This window comes from Rhagoletis zephyria, unplaced genomic scaffold (assembly GCF_001687245.7).
Source record: "Rhagoletis zephyria isolate East Lansing unplaced genomic scaffold, Rhagoletis_zephyria_1.1 Rzeph_scaffold_01043, whole genome shotgun sequence".
NCBI lineage: Eukaryota > Metazoa > Arthropoda > Insecta > Diptera > Tephritidae > Rhagoletis > Rhagoletis zephyria.
Window position 1 is genome coordinate 105676 of NW_016158127.1, and position 18238 is coordinate 123913.

General features: G+C 37.2%; 1 protein-coding gene across 1 annotated transcript in view; it reads left to right on the plus strand.

Annotated features, from left to right (window-relative positions):
* Positions 1–13104, plus strand: part of LOC108362587 (synaptic vesicle glycoprotein 2C) — a 108765-nt gene extending 95661 nt beyond the window's left edge. Inside the window, exons 7-8 of the mRNA XM_017615626.1 lie at positions 12763–12880; positions 12941–13104. Coding sequence (XP_017471115.1) covers positions 12763–12880; positions 12941–13104 — 282 coding nt within the window. The remainder of the gene's footprint in view (positions 1–12762; positions 12881–12940) is intronic.
* Positions 13105–18238: the final 5134 nt, after the last annotated feature.

The following is an 18238-nucleotide window of genomic DNA, read 5'->3' on the forward strand; positions in this document are numbered from 1 at the left end:
CAATTTAATTTTGCAGCACTACATCTACTCATTGTCGCCGGCAAAATTAGAAATAGATTTAATTTGGCGACGTCGACAATTGCAGTCCTGCAGCCAAGATGTCGTGCTGTCGTCAAAATAATTGTGTCCGTAAGAACGTGTGTATTTAAAATTTGACAGATGCTGCTTGTCGCTTGCTGTCGTCAAAGTGTTCCGAGCTTTACTCGAAATTCTTAGTTGCTGCAATTTTTATCCCAAACATTTTTGCCGACCAAACAACGCGTTTGCCTGTCTAATCTGCTTGCCTCATTTGCCTCGCTCGTTTACTCGCCTCGCTCGTCTGCTGCTGCAAATGAGTGCCTCGCTCGCAACGACTCCCTCGCGAGGGCAGAACTAATGAGGTCCTGGTTTGCTTGCCGCTCTACTCTTACGCTGCCCTCGTTTGCTTACTCGCTCGCTGGCTGCTCAGCGCGTGCGCTCTTACTTGCTCAGTGCAAACANCCTCGTTTGCTTACTCGCTCGCTGGCTGCTCAGCGCGTGCGCTCTTACTTAACNTCGCCTCGCTCGTCTGCTGCTGCAAATGAGTGCCTCGCTCGCAACGACTCCCTCGCGAGGGCAGAACTAATGAGGTCCTGGTTTGCTTGCCGCTCTACTCTTACGCTGCCCTCGTTTGCTTACTCGCTCGCTGGCTGCTCAGCGCGTGCGCTCTTACTTGCTCAGTGCAAACAGAGTGCTCATTTGCAAACAGCCTCGCTTGTTGCTCGTGAGTTGCCCTAGCTCAGAGCAAACTAACGAGCGAGCGAGGGGCTAAAATGAGGCAAATCCGAACCCTGGCCAAAAGTGCCCAGAGCGCACTATGGGACTACAGCGGCCAAAAGTAGTAAAAACGGATTAGCGAATTCTGGCAAAGTAATTACGCAGATGCATAACAAAATATCCAGCTAAGCCAAATCAAGAATTTTGGATAAACATGCATATTTGCAAACATGACACGAGCTTAAAGTATGAGCAATGCGAAAAAATAAATTTGTAAGAAACAAATTTTTATTTTGTCGCAATAATTTTGAATTATTTTTTCCACTTGTGCGGATATATAAAAAGCTAATCTGATTGATGAGCAGTTTTTGTATATAACTGTGGTAAAATATTGCTTTAAATTTTTATAAATCTTTGACATGTATAAAACAGTTTAGCTTGAAATTCTACATAATTTTGTGAGTGTAAAAATTTTCGAATGCTTACTTTAAAAAGGGATATTTAAAAAGGACCTAGGAAGCGAGCTAAATTATACTTAGGACAAGTAAACATTAAATATGCATATCTCAGAGGGTTCCAGCTGCGAGGAACTGCGAGTTCAGCTTCTATTCTTCCTTTTACAGACCCACCGCCTGTAAAATTGATTGAATTTTTATTGTAGAACTGAAAGAAAAGACTCTGATATCGTCGCTGGAATAATGAAATAGTGTAACATGAAAAGTATAGTTTTGAGAAAAACGAATTGGAAGTTTTTATAAACCATTACAAACCATACAAATACAATTTCGTTTTTCGGGAATAAATTAGTGAGCCAAAGAGATATTTAAGAAAACTAAAGATTTTTCTAATAGATTAAAGGATTGTCTATCCAATTTTGCAATTATAGAATAATAGTGTATGTGGCATTTACACTGTTTATTCGAGCGACGATATGTACATAAAATGAATAATATGTAATATAAAGTGGAAATTAAAGAAGGTGTAGATATTAATGACTCGCCAATCTATTAACCACAATCAATATTCAGCCAAAAATGGACGCTTCTCTGGACGAATCCGTTTTCGATGGCAAGAGTCCTGCTTGCCTTAGCTCAGCTTTTGTTGTATAAAATGTAGGTCAAATTTAAAGTTTCAGTGTAAATCAGCGTTACCGTTTTCAATTCGTTTAATTACCCAAAACGAAATTTAAATTACCCACAAATCCCCACAAAAATTTTCTAATTCCAAGCAAATTACCCACAAGCAAAATAAATATGTTTAAGTTTAGTTTCCTTCACAAAGATTTGTATTATCTTTTAAAATATATTATATATTTAAGTTATTACAATTCTCTGAATTTTTTGCTTATTAAGTGTTAAATAAAATAATAAGTACACTTTACAAACGAAAAATTGCATTTTAGTGAAAAAAAAAATTCATTTTAATTCTTCAGAACGTTCGTACTGTGCGGTCGCTTAAACTTTCGTTTGAAAGAATTTCTAAAGTTACATTGTTTATCTAAGTGCTAAGCAGTTCTAATTTGTGTAATTTATACGGCAAAAAGCTATTTGAAGCAGAGCTCCAATAAATTGTTGTGTTTAAGACATAAAATGCGTGGATTAAAAATTAATATTCTTGTCATTCCTTGTGCATATTTTCCTCTTTTGGTGCATTATTGTTGTTTTACATGAGAGTGCATTTTCCCATCTTCCGCGATTTATCATACATTTTGCTTATCATCGATTAAATAATTTTCCTGAAAACAGCTGATTTTGGCTTGCTTTTATGATCTTAAGCTCTTTGGCTCAGTGGCTTTAAAACTGTTAAGTTCAGCACGGTTTCTAACCATTGAACTTACAATACCTAGACTTCTGTGTCTCTCAAACGCTCATCTTTGCTACTATCGTACTAAAAGCGTACACTGTGAGTTTTTCTTGTACATACAAATTGTTACTACTTCGCGCTGCAATGTATTCATCCTGCTGTTTTGAAAAATGTAACATTAAAAACGACTTAGAGCGTTGCGTTGCGTGTTGGTTGTGTGATGACTTAGCTCACGTAAAATGTGCTGATCTCAATGGTAGGGTGGCCGATATCATAACCGATAACAAAGGTGTTCGTTGGTCTTGCCCCAAGTGCAGATCAACCGAAGTTGAGCTTTGTAAAATGTTTAGGAGCGCCAGAAGTGGCTTCCAGGAGTTGGGTAAGGAGTTAAAACTTCTAAACGAAAAGTTTAAGCGATATGAAGATGCATTTAAAGACTTTAAGTGCATTGAACCTTCATCCTCTCCATCACCCAAGCTTAAACAAGCTTCAAAAAGGCGGAAGCATGGAGAATTCAGCATTGTTCCTAATCCCATTGCTTTAGACATTGACACTCCGCCAACTGATTCTTTGCCTACTCCCGGCTTAAATAAGAAATTAATAAGTTTTAATTCTCCGTGTGTTGAGTTATCTCAAGCTGCATCTTCCTCAGGTGTCACTACAAGGGCTGCAGCAAAAACGACAGCTGTGTCTGAACCTACATCTCAAAGTGGACCTTCTCCGTTACCGAAAGAATTAATCGTAGTTCCTGCGAATAAATCTGTGTTTGTTTCACGCTTTTCTAGTGAAACTTCAGTAGAAGATATTAAGTCTTATATAACATCAAAGCTTAGCCCCTGGCACATAGCTATTAGAAAATTTAATTTTTCATACGAAAGAAACATATCTTCTTTCAAAATTGATATTTCCGCCGACCATTTTCAAAACATTGTGGATGGTTCATTCTGGCCCAATGGTGCTTTAGTTCGAGAGTTTGAGTTTAAACCTCGTGGTCGGAATTATAAGTAATTTTTTCTTCAATATTTATTACCAAAATTTTGGAGGTCTAAATACAAAATTAACCGAGCTGTACTTAAAGTCTTTTGATTTAAATTGTGATTTTTTGGTTTTTACTGAAACTTGGCTAAAACCGAATGTGTTTGATAGTGAACTATTGTGTAGTAAGTATGAAATATTTAGAAGTGATCGCTTAGATAGAAAAGGCGGGTGTTTTAATAGCTATTCAGACCGACTTTTCCTCTGAAAAAGTTGTGTTCACAGGTTCAGATGATGTTGAATTCTTCTGTGTTGGAATACGGTGCCCCTCAAGTAGTGTTTTTCTTGTTGCAATTTATATTCCACCAAACTCTAACCCTTCGGTTTATTTTAAACATTCTTCATTATTGCTCTCTTTTTTTGCCATGGTCAAACCCTCCGATTCGATTGTTGTGTTGGATGATTTCAATCTAGCGTGTGTTCCCTGGGTTTCGGTGGATGGAATTCTGGTGCCAAATTCTTCTCGGGATGTACTTAACCAATTTCTTAACGAACTTTCCGATCTTGGTCTATATCAGATTAATTCAGTTATCAACAACTTAGGTAAATATTTTGATTTAGCGTTTATTGATGATACTGCTAAATGCACTATAATACGCGGCGATCCTTTAGTTATACCTATAGACCCTTATCACCCACCACTTGAGTTGTCCTTGGCAGCATCCTACGATTCATATTATTGTCCTGAAACTAGAAAGCCGAAAGGTCGGCGATATTCTTTCAAATACGCTAACTACGACAAGCTTAAAATAGCTATATCTGAAATAATCTGGCCTGAGTACGATGGGGATGTTGAGAACAGTGCCTTACACTTTAGTAAAATCTTGAGTAATATATTCAGTAAACTAATTCCTCTTGTTAAAGAAAATACCGGACCTCGTAACTCGTTGTGGTTTAACTCAGAGCTAAAGCATTTAAAAAATTAGAAAACTAAATCATTTAAACTTTATAAAAAATCAGGCCTGTCTTCTCACTACGCCGCGTACTCCATCCTTCGTCATAAATACAATGCCTTAAACAGAAAATGTTACAGGAATTACATTAATAAAACTCGCATTAACATCGTTTCTAATCCCAAGTCATTTTATCATTTTGTTAACTCAAAACGTAAAATAAATGGGTTTCCCTCAACACTGATATTAAATGATGTTATTTCTAGTGATGGTGATATGATTGCTGATATGTTTGCAAATAATTTTGAATCGAACTATTCTGTCGAGTCAGATGAAAAAGCTTCTAGCTATCCTTTCCCACTCCCACAGTTTGACCACATCCGTATTCCTTCAATCTCCGCTGACAATGATCTCCTTCATTTGAATAGTTTAAAAAATTATTTTCTAAGCGGCCCGGATGGTATTCCCTCCTGTGTCCTAATAAGTTGTGCTGATTATCTAAATAAGCCATTAACAAACATCTTCAATGCTTCTCTAAAGCAAGGAGTTTTCCCCTTTTTGTGGAAGGAGACGTATATCTTGCCACTTTATAAAAATGGAAGCAGGTCGAATATTGCGAATTATAGGGGAATCGCTAAGCTGTGTGCCATTCCTAAATTATTTGAAGAAATCGTTACGGAAGAACTATCTTATTCCATAACACCCGTTATCGATGTATCACAACACGGCTTTTGTAAAGGGAAATCAACTGTATCAAACCTTCTTGAATTCACTACAAATGTGAACAATGGTTTCAAAAGTAATTATCAAACTGACGTCATTTACACTGATTTCAGCAAGGCTTTTGATAAAGTATCTCATTCAACTCTAATATACAAACTTGATAAAATTGGTTTCCCTCCAATCCTGCTGCGCTGGCTTTCTTCTTATTTCATTGGCAGGAAACAGAGGGTTATCTTTAAAAAATGTTCATCTCGCGTAATTCATGTGACGTCAGGTCAAGGTAGCCACCTTATTTTATACATCAATGATCTTCCAAATATTTTGAAGTATTGGAATTGCTTAATGTACGCAGACGATGTTAAGTCATTTAAGTTCATTGGTGCTCCCGGAGACAGGGAACAATTGCAGGTGGACCTGAGTAATGTTTTTAAATGGTGCGAAGTAAATTCTATGTCCCTTAACTTGAAAAGTGTAAATTTATATGTTTCTCTAGAAACCCCTTTCAATCATAAAGCTACCGCATTTGTGAACATAGTGTTGATCAGGTAACTAATTTCATAGATCTAGGCGTAACCATGGACTATAAGCTTGAACTCAAGTCCCATGTAAACTCTTGTGTTAATAGAGCCAAGGGCGTCTTGGCTTTCATCAAACGTTGGGTTAAACTATTCAGAGATCCTTATGTCACTAAAGCTCTCTTCACCTCCCTAGTCAGGCCGATCATAGAATACGGGTCCATTGTATGGAACCCTAGATATCAAACGCACTCTGACAGACTGGAGTCGGCACAGAAACAATTCTTATTATTCGCATTAAATAATTTGCCTTGGGATTCTACATTAAATCTCCCACCGTACAAAAGCCGCTTGAAGCTCATAAATTTGCCAACGCTGCACAGCCGTAGAGAGGTGCTCGGGGTTTTGTTCATGATAAAGATCTTGAACGGGATGGTCAATAGTCCCTTTCTATTGAACCAGATCACGTTTTGTATTCCTTCTAGGCCTTCTAGACATTACAAGCCCATTAAGCTAACTATTTGTAGAACAAATTTTGAAATGCATGATGCTTTTCGTTGCCTATGCCAGGACTTTAATAAGCATTACGACTATTTTGACACCTCCAACTCCCACTTAACCATTAAGAAAACCTTACTTGAGATTTTGGATAAATAACATGTAAACCCTTACATTGCACCTTATCGTTCAGCTGGTGAACTGTATTTCTGTTCAGTTTATGAGGTAAACGTAAACGTGAATCGCTTTTTTGTAACTAAATAAATTAATTTCTTTAACCGGGAACGATAAATTACACAATATCTATGGCTGCTGGGTACAATTGTAATCGGCTTCGTATACTTTCGCGACCGCGTAAGACAATACGAGCATGGATCGGAAACTCGGCCTTTCCGACCATGATCAACAGCTTGTCCACAGCGCGGAGCGGAAACTAAAGTTTTCCGCTTGCCACACACTCAAAGTAATGACTTCGGGATTATGGATCGGAAACTCGTTCTTTCCGACCATGATCAACAGCTTGTTCATAGCGCGGAGCGGAAACCAGAGCTTTCCGCCTGCCACACATACGAAGTAATGTCTTCGGGAACATGGATCGGAAACCCGGACTTACCGGCCTGACTAAAGACTAGGCCTCGTCAGCTACCAAACCTGCTATTTTATGTTATTATTATTATTTTTATTATAAATTAAAATGTATAATTAGTATATTCTGTAATATATCACAAATACTTAAATATCTAAATGTTCTATTCTCATTTGTCTGTGAGAATAAAAATAAATAAATAAATGAGGTCAGTTCTTTGAACTGTGATTGAACAAATGTATTTATATTCCATTGTTGTTATTAAGATACAAAATATAAGAAACATATTACTGTATTCACGAGTAGCTTTGAATTCGATTACTACCTGGATGCTACTTGGAAACTTTGTAAGTTCCTTTCAGAAAAGCCAACTAACAAAGGCCATTTATTAACTGAGTTCTTTTATTTTTCAACCACTTGTCCATTGCTGGTTTGGTCCTATGCGACGTGATTATTTTATCTTCTAGTTCACTTCTGACTGTAAAGGTTTGCTAGACTTGCGAAGTTTTTAGAACCGATCGGTAACTCAAAATAAAATAATTTCTGCTAACTACTGCATACGGCAAATTCATACAAGGAGGTATCGGTAGAGAAAAATCAAAAATTACAATAACAACTAACAATTGCCACAAATGTACAACAAACAAATCGCTTTTACACTAAGAACCACCGCGGCGAAAATCTCAGCTGCTCAGTAGCTCGTTTCTGTAAGTCTTCTCTACCGATTTTTTCTCTACTGATAGAGAATATACGTCATTCTCTACTACTCATTAGCAGTAGAGAACAGGGCGGCGAATTCATATCTCAATTCGCCTTGGTAGAGAATTGTTACAGAAACGAGCTACAGGCAAGACCGCATTGTATAAATTCGCCTTGCTACTGCCAAAATAAACACACAGGGCAACTAATAATAGTTGCGTTCCTTATCTCCCAGAAATAGTCAGAAAAAGTCCGAAGTAGACAGATTTAGTCCAAAAAGCGTTCCTTAACTCGAAAATGACAGCAAAAATGAGTGAGCAACACTCAGTGNACTTTCGCGACCGCGTAAGACAATACGAGCATGGATCGGAAACTCGGCCTTTCCGACCATGATCAACAGCTTGTCCACAGCGCGGAGCGGAAACTAAAGTTTTCCGCTTGCCACACACTCAAAGTAATGACTTCGGGATTATGGANACGTTAGTTTTGTTGTTGCCATTCTTTGGACTAAAAATTTGGTTTTTTGCGTTCCTTTACTTTTTCCTGTTATTCTCTTTTAGTGAGCGCATTTTGCTTACGCTCTGGCATTTTGACACTTTTCAGTCCAAAAAGATAAGGAATAACCTAATACTATACCTGTATTGTTGCCAGCTTTAATTAAATGTAAAAACATTTGAGTTTTTCACAGATAACTATTAAATAGCGAATTCCCCAAATTTCCCCACAACATACCGTTCCCCAAACATTACCCACAAAAATTAAATTTTCCCCGAATTTGGGGACTTACCCATAAAAAGGCAAAGCTGCAGGTATTGTAAATGTTTTCGTTTCGTCATTTTTAAAATGAAGAAATATGAACTTCTTTAGAAATAAAATAAATGTGCCTGTTCATTTTCTCCAAAATTTAGGAAATTTAGTACTTGGAGCTAAAAATTATCTTCCAAGTTGGAAAATTTGGGCTTAAAGGAGCAGGACACACCGAATTTCATCAAAAAAGGGTTTTTTTTTAACTTGCGCCTGTTTTTCTAGAACTACTGGACGATAATGTAAACCGATTTTGACGATCTTTCAGATTTAAAATTTCCTCTTTGAAACCAGCATATGCTCTGAATTTCATCAAAATCGGATAACATTTACTATTTCCGCCCACAAGAGCTGTGGGCGTGGTAGCACGTTGAATTTTACCATTTTCCACATTTCTTCATTCCTAAGTTCCGAACAGCGCATATACGAAATTTCTGCGAATTTCTTGTATGGTTACTACTTTTGGCCGCAGCTTATATGGGGACGTGACACTGTGGAGCGTGAGGAACGAAAAAAACGACATTTCGTGCCCGGAATCAGAAAATCAGCTCTAAACAATGATTTTATGTGTATTTATCTTATATGGCGAATACAATTAGCGAATAACTAAATTTTTTTTGAAACTTCAGTGGTATTTTGCTTTTCCACAACAGCTGTTATGGCAACTTAACTTTTTGCACATTTGTGCCCGAAAAAAAGTCCGGGCTGTTTCGGGCAGGAAGAAGAAGACATCTACGATGCAAAAGTGGAACGTATTCGCTCTCTATTACCCAATTTTATAGCGTGAGGAACGCTTTCTGGGCTGTTTTGGACTCTCGCGGGATCCCGCCGGCTCGTGTGGAACAAACATAATATGTAGAGATGAATAAATTATGAGGTTCTTTCCCTAACAATCCGGACCGGATCCGGTAATTAGAGAATAAGCGAAAAGTTTACTCTCAAAAATGCAAAACCACATTTCGAAACAGTTGATTCACGTTGTTTTTGTCTTTTTTCACTTAAATGCAAACCCTAGAATTTTGGTTCCACAAATTTGATTTTAAGTATATAAACATTCAAAATATATCAACAGTCCATTCAAGGCGCGAATGTGCTGACTGTTTGTTTGATGACAGGAGATACTTCGCCTTGTCCTCGTTTACCACCAGACCCATTCGCTTTGCTTCCTTATCCAACTTGGAAAAGGCAAAACAGACTTCGCGGTTTTGTTACCAATGATATCGATGTCATCGGCATAAGCCTGCAATTGCACGCTCTTCTAGTAAATGGTTCCTTTGCGGTTCAGTTCTGCAGTTCTTATTATCTTCTCCAATATTAGATTAAAGAAGTCACATGAAAGGGAGTCGCCCTGTCTGAAACTCCGTTTGGTGGCGAACGCTTGGAGTTGGCGCGAATGGCGGGGTCGCCTTTCTTGTAGATTGGGCAGAGCACACTTAAATTCCAGTCGTCGGGCATCCGTTCATCTGACCTTATTCTGCATAAGAGTTGATGCATGCACATGATCAACTCCTCGCCACCATACTTGAATAGCTCAACTGGTAGGCTGTCAGCTCCAGCCGGTGGAACATCGACTCCGTCAGCATCGACTGGATGCTCAGGTTCTTCTTCTCCACAACTTTCCGTGCTCCCAACATTCAGTAGGGTGGAAAATGTTCCCTCCATAATTTAAGTATGTTCTGAACATTGGTAACTAGGTTGCCTTTGTTGTTCTTACAGGAGTTCGCTCTGGTCTTGAAATCTTCCGTAAGTCGCCTAACTCTCTGGGAAAATTTTCAGGCATTCTTCCTGCCAGCCAGCATTTTATGCTCTTCGCACTCACGTATTTCGGCCTCTCTCTTCTTATTGCGGCAAATACGTCTCGCTTCCCTCTTCAGATCCCTTTAGCGGCTCCACATAGTGCGCGTTGCCCTGCAGGCGGCGTTTTTTTTCTCTGCTGCTTCCTGACACTTCTCATAGTACCAGTTGTTCTTTCGGGCTCGCTGAAATCCGACTACTTCTTCGGCGGCGGTACTTAATGAGCGGGAGATGTGGTTCCACTGCTCGCATGTCGGTCTGTTGATGAGTGCTCTCTGAGAGCAGGTGTTAGAGTCGAGTGGCGAATGCATTGCCTGCTTTTGTGATTGCAGCTTTCCTTGCATAATTGGGCGTCTGCATTGACCTGCATTAAAAAACCAGGACAATTTAGGTGTGAACCAGGACACCAGGACAATTTTCAAAAACCAGGACAAATCCTGGAAAACCAGGACGTCGGGCAGCCCTACATTAGTCGCGTGTTCCCTTGCGATTGCTCGTGGAGTCATCGCGGATTAGTCGCAGTTTTTGCAAGGCTGTTTGATAAAATACAATTCTTATGTATCAAAATATCGTTGAATTATTTTAATACCTACTTATCGCAAAATTTGATACAGACAAGACTAAAAAGTAGAAAATAAATGAAATAAAATAAACTTTTTAATATACCACGCTTCTATAAATGGACTAAAAAGTAGAAAATAATATTTCTCAGTTCCATAGAGTTTGTTTTGATAACTATTTATTTGGAAATTTTAGCAAAAGTCATTAAAAGCAATTTATGAGATTGAAAGCGAAAAGCGTGGTTCGCATGTAATAGACTTGAATTGATATGAAAAGCAATATATATATTAGGGTGCTTCTTTCGGCGCTTATTTTTTTACTCCCACCTAGAAATTAATATTAATATTAAGTGCTCGACCAAGGCGTGCGAAGATTTCCCGTCCAAAATACATGTAAACTGTGATTGTGTTTCTTCAAAATTCTATAGCTCACAGGAATTTTATGGTATAATCATAGTCAATGAAGATTTTTCTTCAGAATTGAATGCTCTACAAAAGATTGCATTACGGCGTTACTCTAACTTCCACCAGAGAGTTAGTACGGGTCACTAAACCCAATACTTTCATGAAATTCCCGTTTTTTGCCCCTATCTCGTAAATAACAAGAGCTATAGAAAAATTGCAAATGCCGAAGTTGTAGGCTATTCAATTTCCTACAAAAATGACATTGGGCTTTGAAGTGGAGGCTGTGTGGAATTTTCATGGATTATTGAGCTAAATTGTAGAAATTGTGGATCAACAATTTCAAAACAAATTCTATGGAACTGAGAAGTATTATTTTATTTTATTTTATTATTTATTAAAAAGTTTATTTATTTTTTTTTGATGGCACACTGCCAGACTAAAACATAACAGGTTGGCATTAAGCGTGATCGTTTGATAACATTCTTCGTAAAGTTCGTTGAAAATGCAAAATAGTTACATAAAATAATTGTTGTCTAAAATATGGCCATTAATTTATATTTATGTACCTATGTGAAGGATTTTCGGATCTTTGTGTAGTGCGGTTAACGAATTTTTAAATATTTACTCAAAAATATTATTTTCAATGGATCTTAAGTGAAAATTAGTTTTTCGTAAAATTTTTTGAAAACTGGGCGTGGCGTGGATCTCGAAAACCACTTCACTAATCTTTACCAAATTTCGTTTACACATTGCGCAGGACTTTCTTAAATACTGTCTTGAAATTTTTAAAATCGGACCAAAACCACGCCCTTTAGAAGTATCGCTAACTTTGATTTAAAAAAATTATTGTTTTTTACTTGTAACTCTTTAAGCATTTGAGAATAATGAATCAAACAAGAACTTAATGTTTCCTCAATGGATTTCAAACAATTTGATGTATAATTTGTGCGTTCAATTTAGAAACTTATGTTTTAGCGTTGAATCGCACGATCGCCGATAACACATATTTTTAACCAATTATGCCCAGAAACCATTAACCGGGAGTCAATTAAGCGGCGATTACTGTAAATGTTTAGAACGACGATCGCTGCTAACTTTTCGTGTTCTTCGTGAACTATATGCATATTTATTCAAAAACGAAACTCATATTTCTTTTGATTCCATGCATATGTATGTATGATGCATTTGTAATACAATAGGGGTATTTTCGAAATCTTGCAAAGCCGTTGCATGTAGCACGGATTGCACGGATTGCATAACTTACAAACACACAACAACAAAAAACATGAGTAAAANAACACCAGGTCCCGTCTTATTCGCAAAACCCTTGTAGACCAGTGTATTTTGCAAAAAGCATAGCAAAATAAATGCGATCCTTNAAAATTTACTATCGGTGCAAAATATGCAACGTCCAAACCCAAGTATATATTTTGCAAAAAGCATAGCAAAATAAATGCGATCCTTTGCTAGTTGTTTTGTTGGTGGAATTGCTACATATTTCTCTCATTGCTCTCATCTTGCTTACTTAATTTTTTTTAGTGTATTTTGTTTCTGTATTTGATACAGAATTTCGCTGCTTGCTACCTATGCATGCTATAACTTTGCAATGGGGTGCTCTCGTACTCTTCCAAATTTGGAATAGTATTTTTGCATTTCGTGCAATCCGTGCGTCGTTCAAGACTTCGAGAATACCCCTAATATTTATTTTGCAGCGACCGCAAGTTTCGATGACGCTTTACACGAATAATATAATCGTTTCGGCAACCAGTTTTGTTGGATACTGTTTGGCTGGTGTGATTGTGAAAACCTTAGGAGCAAAAAGACTTTTAAGTAGGTTTATAACGATAATTTCAAATTTTCGATTTTAAAGAGTTTTGTCGTACTTTTCAGCGTTTGGACTTTTAATATCAGGTTTCTTTGGCATAGGACTTTATTGGTCTGTGAGTGGCCTAACTACGCTGATTATATCGTCAGCATTTCTGACAGTTACCAGCGTATCAACATCGTCGCTTTTGGGAATTCTTATTAACCTTTTTCCAACTGCTCTGAGGTAAGTGTATGCATACAATACATATATATATACCATATTATAGGTACGTATGTATATATTAGACTGTCCCAAGAATGTGTGTAAAAAAATTCGTTTGCAAATTTTGATATGCATACCTCCGTATTTGTGCATTTTAACCTAAATATCATATATATGAAGTTTTACGGCCTTAGGATAACGATAACCCGTGCCCNGCAAAATAAATGCGATCCTTTGCTAGTTGTTTTGTTGGTGGAATTGCTACATATTTCTCTCATTGCTCTCATCTTGCTTACTTAATTTTTTTTAGTGTATTTTGTTTCTGTATTTGATACAGAATTTCGCTGCTTGCTACCTATGCATGCTATAACTTTGCAATGGGGTGCTCTCGTACTCTTCCAAATTTGGAATAGTATTTTTGCATTTCGTGCAATCCGTGCGTCGTTCAAGACTTCGAGAATACCCCTAATATTTATTTTGCAGCGACCGCAAGTTTCGATGACGCTTTACACGAATAATATAATCGTTTCGGCAACCAGTTTTGTTGGATACTGTTTGGCTGGTGTGATTGTGAAAACCTTAGGAGCAAAAAGACTTTTAAGTAGGTTTATAACGATAATTTCAAATTTTCGATTTTAAAGAGTTTTGTCGTACTTTTCAGCGTTTGGACTTTTAATATCAGGTTTCTTTGGCATAGGACTTTATTGGTCTGTGAGTGGCCTAACTACGCTGATTATATCGTCAGCATTTCTGACAGTTACCAGCGTATCAACATCGTCGCTTTTGGGAATTCTTATTAACCTTTTTCCAACTGCTCTGAGGTAAGTGTATGCATACAATACATATATATATACCATATTATAGGTACGTATGTATATATTAGACTGTCCCAAGAATGTGTGTAAAAAAATTCGTTTGCAAATTTTGATATGCATACCTCCGTATTTGTGCATTTTAACCTAAATATCATATATATGAAGTTTTACGGCCTTAGGATAACGATAACCCGTGCCCACTTTTAGTTGAAGTTTTAGTTAATAACTTGAATTAATCGTCCATGAAAACTGTGGAAATGCGAAGAATTCGATATGTTTCCGATATTTTAGTACATTTCTAGTAAATCTACATCTTTTAACTTGTTAGAACGACAGGGTTTCTTCCTAGGACATCAAAAAAAATTAATAAAACTGAAATATCCTTTGCAATTTGTATCCTTTAATATCCTATTTTATATTTACAGGATTTAAATTAAACTAAGATTCCTTAAAATGCATCCAAAATTAAAAATCTGGAAGGAAAATATTTTTAAATGATATTTTTGACATTTTCCAAAAATATAATTGCAAACAAAAATTATAATTAATCTGGTTTTGAGTTGTTATTTTAGTAGATACCCATATATCCATACTTTGTGTAAAATTTTGGAAATATATTATAATTTATGGTCCTTTGGAAAATATCCTGACTACCTAAAAACGCAGATTTACTAAATGTTATGCCTTATTAGTGTAGGGAGTATAGTAATACCGCTTTATCTATCTATATCTATATCAGTCTATACTAATTATATAAAGAGAATACCCTTTTTTTGTAACAGGTAATCTCGCGAACGGCTGGTCCGATTTTTATGAAATTTTGTACATAAATAGCGTTCAGCAACCACCATGTTATAGGCCATAGGACCATCCACCACCAATCTTATTATGGTCCGATTTGCTTAATATTTGGTCCGTAGGTAGCTTTTTGCCTGCATTAGCATATAGATTCTTTTTTTCCTGGAAGTGGGCCAGGGACCGATCTATTAAAAAAAAACGCAGTTTGTCCCGATTCGCTAAAATTTGGTTCGTAGGTAAATTTTTGCCTAGATTAGCATATTTTATTCTTTTTTTCGGGCATTGGACCAGGGACCGATTTATTCGAAAAAACCGTATTTATGGTCCGATTTGCTTAAAATTTGGTACGTATGTAGCTTTAGCCCAGATATGCATATATTATACTTTTTTTCCGGGAAGTGGACCAGAGTCCGATCTATTCGAAAAAATTTTACATATGGTCCGATTTTCTTGAAATTCGGTACACGCATTTCAGATATACATAGAATAGAATTGAATGGTCGTTTTGGCACTCTGAAATTGTGCAACTAAATGCACCACTAAATTATGTTACAAAAGTAGGCTTATTGTGTGCTTAATGCACCACTAAATTGATGTTATAAAAGTAAACCTATCGTGTGCGCAATGCACCACCCAAAAATAGACTGCCTCTAACAATTCAATATTGCTACCAACTAACTTCTTAGCCTACCCAATTATGCGTATGTTGCAGTTCCCGCGCATAGGTCGATATTGCCTACCTTGCAGTTCTTACGCTTTCGCTGGTTGTGTTTGCCCAACGTGATCGTGAACCCTAAGTGGAGTAATGATGTCACGGGTCTGGCAACGTAAGCAAAGGGTGATCCATTAGGTAGCGTTAAGGTAACTTTAAAGATCTGCGTCCCGCAGATCAAAGGTCGAAAAACATGAAGGGGCTGTATTTCGAAGAGAATGGTCACGGCTTCCTTCTTTTACGTCGGTTCTGACGTCCGCTGCTGGTAGGCTAGTTTCTAAGCAACGAGTTGCGAGCCCAGATATGCCCTTAGAGATCTTGTTGGTGCTACTTCTGTTCGCCCAGAGTATCGGAACTTCCGAAAGGTCTGGCTTTTCGGTATAACATCTCCACAGTATGACGGCGACAAAGATTATTGCGCATATTGAGAAAGCTTCTGTAACGATAGAGTAATTGATCTTTTCATTAAAATACCCTCATCGTGATGTCGTGCACGTATTCTAGGTTGATCTTCATGGTATGATCCTTGATGTTTGGCTTCGTTGCTGGAGAACACTTGGTCACCGATCCTAATGCTTTCTTTACTCAGTTGGATGACGTAGGTGCCATTTATAACGTTTGAAGCATTGCTACTCCTGATTTCGCCTTGGTAATGAAGATTGTATTGTCGCTTATTAATTCTGTAATAGTTGCATTTCGCCTGGTGAATTGACACCTTGCCTCTCCCCCTTTTAACAGTCGTGGTAGGCAGCTGTCTTCCTTCAATTTGGTCAGTGATTCTGAGGTACAAACTGTGGATAAGCTTATTATTAAGCACTTTTTCGTCAACCCGTATGTTTCTTCTTGGTTGACGAGCATCCTGTCGAACGGTAGGTCTAATTGCTTCCCCTCGTAGATACCGGCGCGAGTAATCATAAAATATTATATTTGCTGGTTGTTACCTTCGGCATTGAGAGCACGTAGACAAGCAGTGTCCTATTTGTGTATACTGATTACGTTTTGGTATGGAAGAGTTTCCATCTCTGATAAGATCTGGTTGACCTCGTCCGTGTCGAGTAAGTTGGTGTTAACAATTCCGCGCTTTGCCAGTTGACATGCCCGTACCATTTCATTAACCTCCTCACGAACGAGCATGATGTTGTGGAGCGCGCTTTAATCGAATTCTGTTGCCTCGGTTTCTTTCGTTATGTAATTGGTGCGGTCCACTACCTCGTCGATTTTTCTCAATACCTCTTGGGTGGCTGTGAACAGTTACGCGTTAACCTTGTATTGATGGTTGTTGCTTTCAATCACTTGATTTTGGCTGTGGAGAATATTGTTCCAATCAGTTGCGTCAGGTGATCCTGCTAGCCATTTCCATGCTGAGCGTAGCCAGTCAATAGAGCGGGAAATCCTGGTATTCCCTGTACGCCCCATCAGCTCTTCGAGCCGGTCCAATGTTTGATTAATATAGAGCTGCGCTAAGAGCTGGTCATCGGTTCATTTAATTAACCGGCTTGTCATGTTTTCCATTTCCCTATGAGTTTTGGCATATTGTCGGAGGTTGATAACATGGATTAGCTTGAATGACCCGCCAATGATCCAACCGTTTCCGCTTTGGATAGTTACGATCGGAGCCTTATAATGAAAGATATGGAGACCGCTGATGGCTGATGCCAGCAGTGGGAGTCTGCAACACAAAATGTTATCCCTAAATTTATTGGTGTTAGTGGGTTAGTAATTGTTAAATTCTATTCTATTCTATGAAATTAATAGTATTGCTAAAAACTATACAGTATGCGGGATTGTTTAACAATAAGGTATTAATTGGTTACTGTTAGCGTGATAGTACTAAGCTTGTAAAAAGGGTTACTGCTATTACATTTTATCAATATGGACAATTTTTGGAATTTTGGTCTTTTGTTGTATTGGTTAGTTTTATTGTTGTTAGTGTGTTAGAATTGTGTTAAGTCTCTAGGCATTACTTGTTATAATAATCTTAAGCAAACAATTTTTTACTTTTTTTTCTCTTGCGAGATAGGGGCAAGGATATAAAATTAAACATGTTTTTGTAGAAAAGGTTACTACTATTACATTTGATAATGTGGACACTTTTAAAGATTTTGGTGTTTTGTTGAATTGGTTCATTTTATTGTTGTTAGTGGATTAATATTGTGTTAAATTCGTAGGAATTACTTGTTGTAATCTTTTGTGGTAAAAAAAGTTATTTTTTTTTTGTTTTTTTTTGCGGATTAAGTGCAAGGTTAAAGCTAATTTTCTTTTTTTGTTTTACGGATCAGGCGCAAAACTGATGTTCTTTTATTTTTTCGACTTGCGAATTAGGCGTAAGGATAAAGTTAATTTTCTTTTTTGTTTTACGGATTAGGCGCAAAACTGATATTTTTTTATTTTTTCGACTTGCGGATTAGGCGCAAGGATAAAGTTAATTTTCTTTTTTTTTTGTTTTACGGATTAGGCGCAAAACTGATATTCTTTTATTTTTTCGTTTTAAGTTAGTTTTCTCTTTTGTTTTACGGATTAGGCGCAAAACTGATATTCTTTTATTTTTTCGACTTGCGGATTAGGCGCAAGGATAAAGTTAATTTGGATTTCAGATTCATACCTTTCTCGAACGAGCTACGGGGGATCGTGGAATCCTTTTTGGGAGTAACGTAGCCATTTGTCATTTTCGATGGCGCCACAACCTACTAAGGCACGATTTGTCCCACTAACAAGCCTGCTCTTGTAGTAATGAACTTTAATTTTTTTATTTATTTATTTATCTTCAATTTTTTAAATATTTTTTATTTATTTATTTTATTTTTATTTTATGTTTTATTTTTTTATTTTTTACT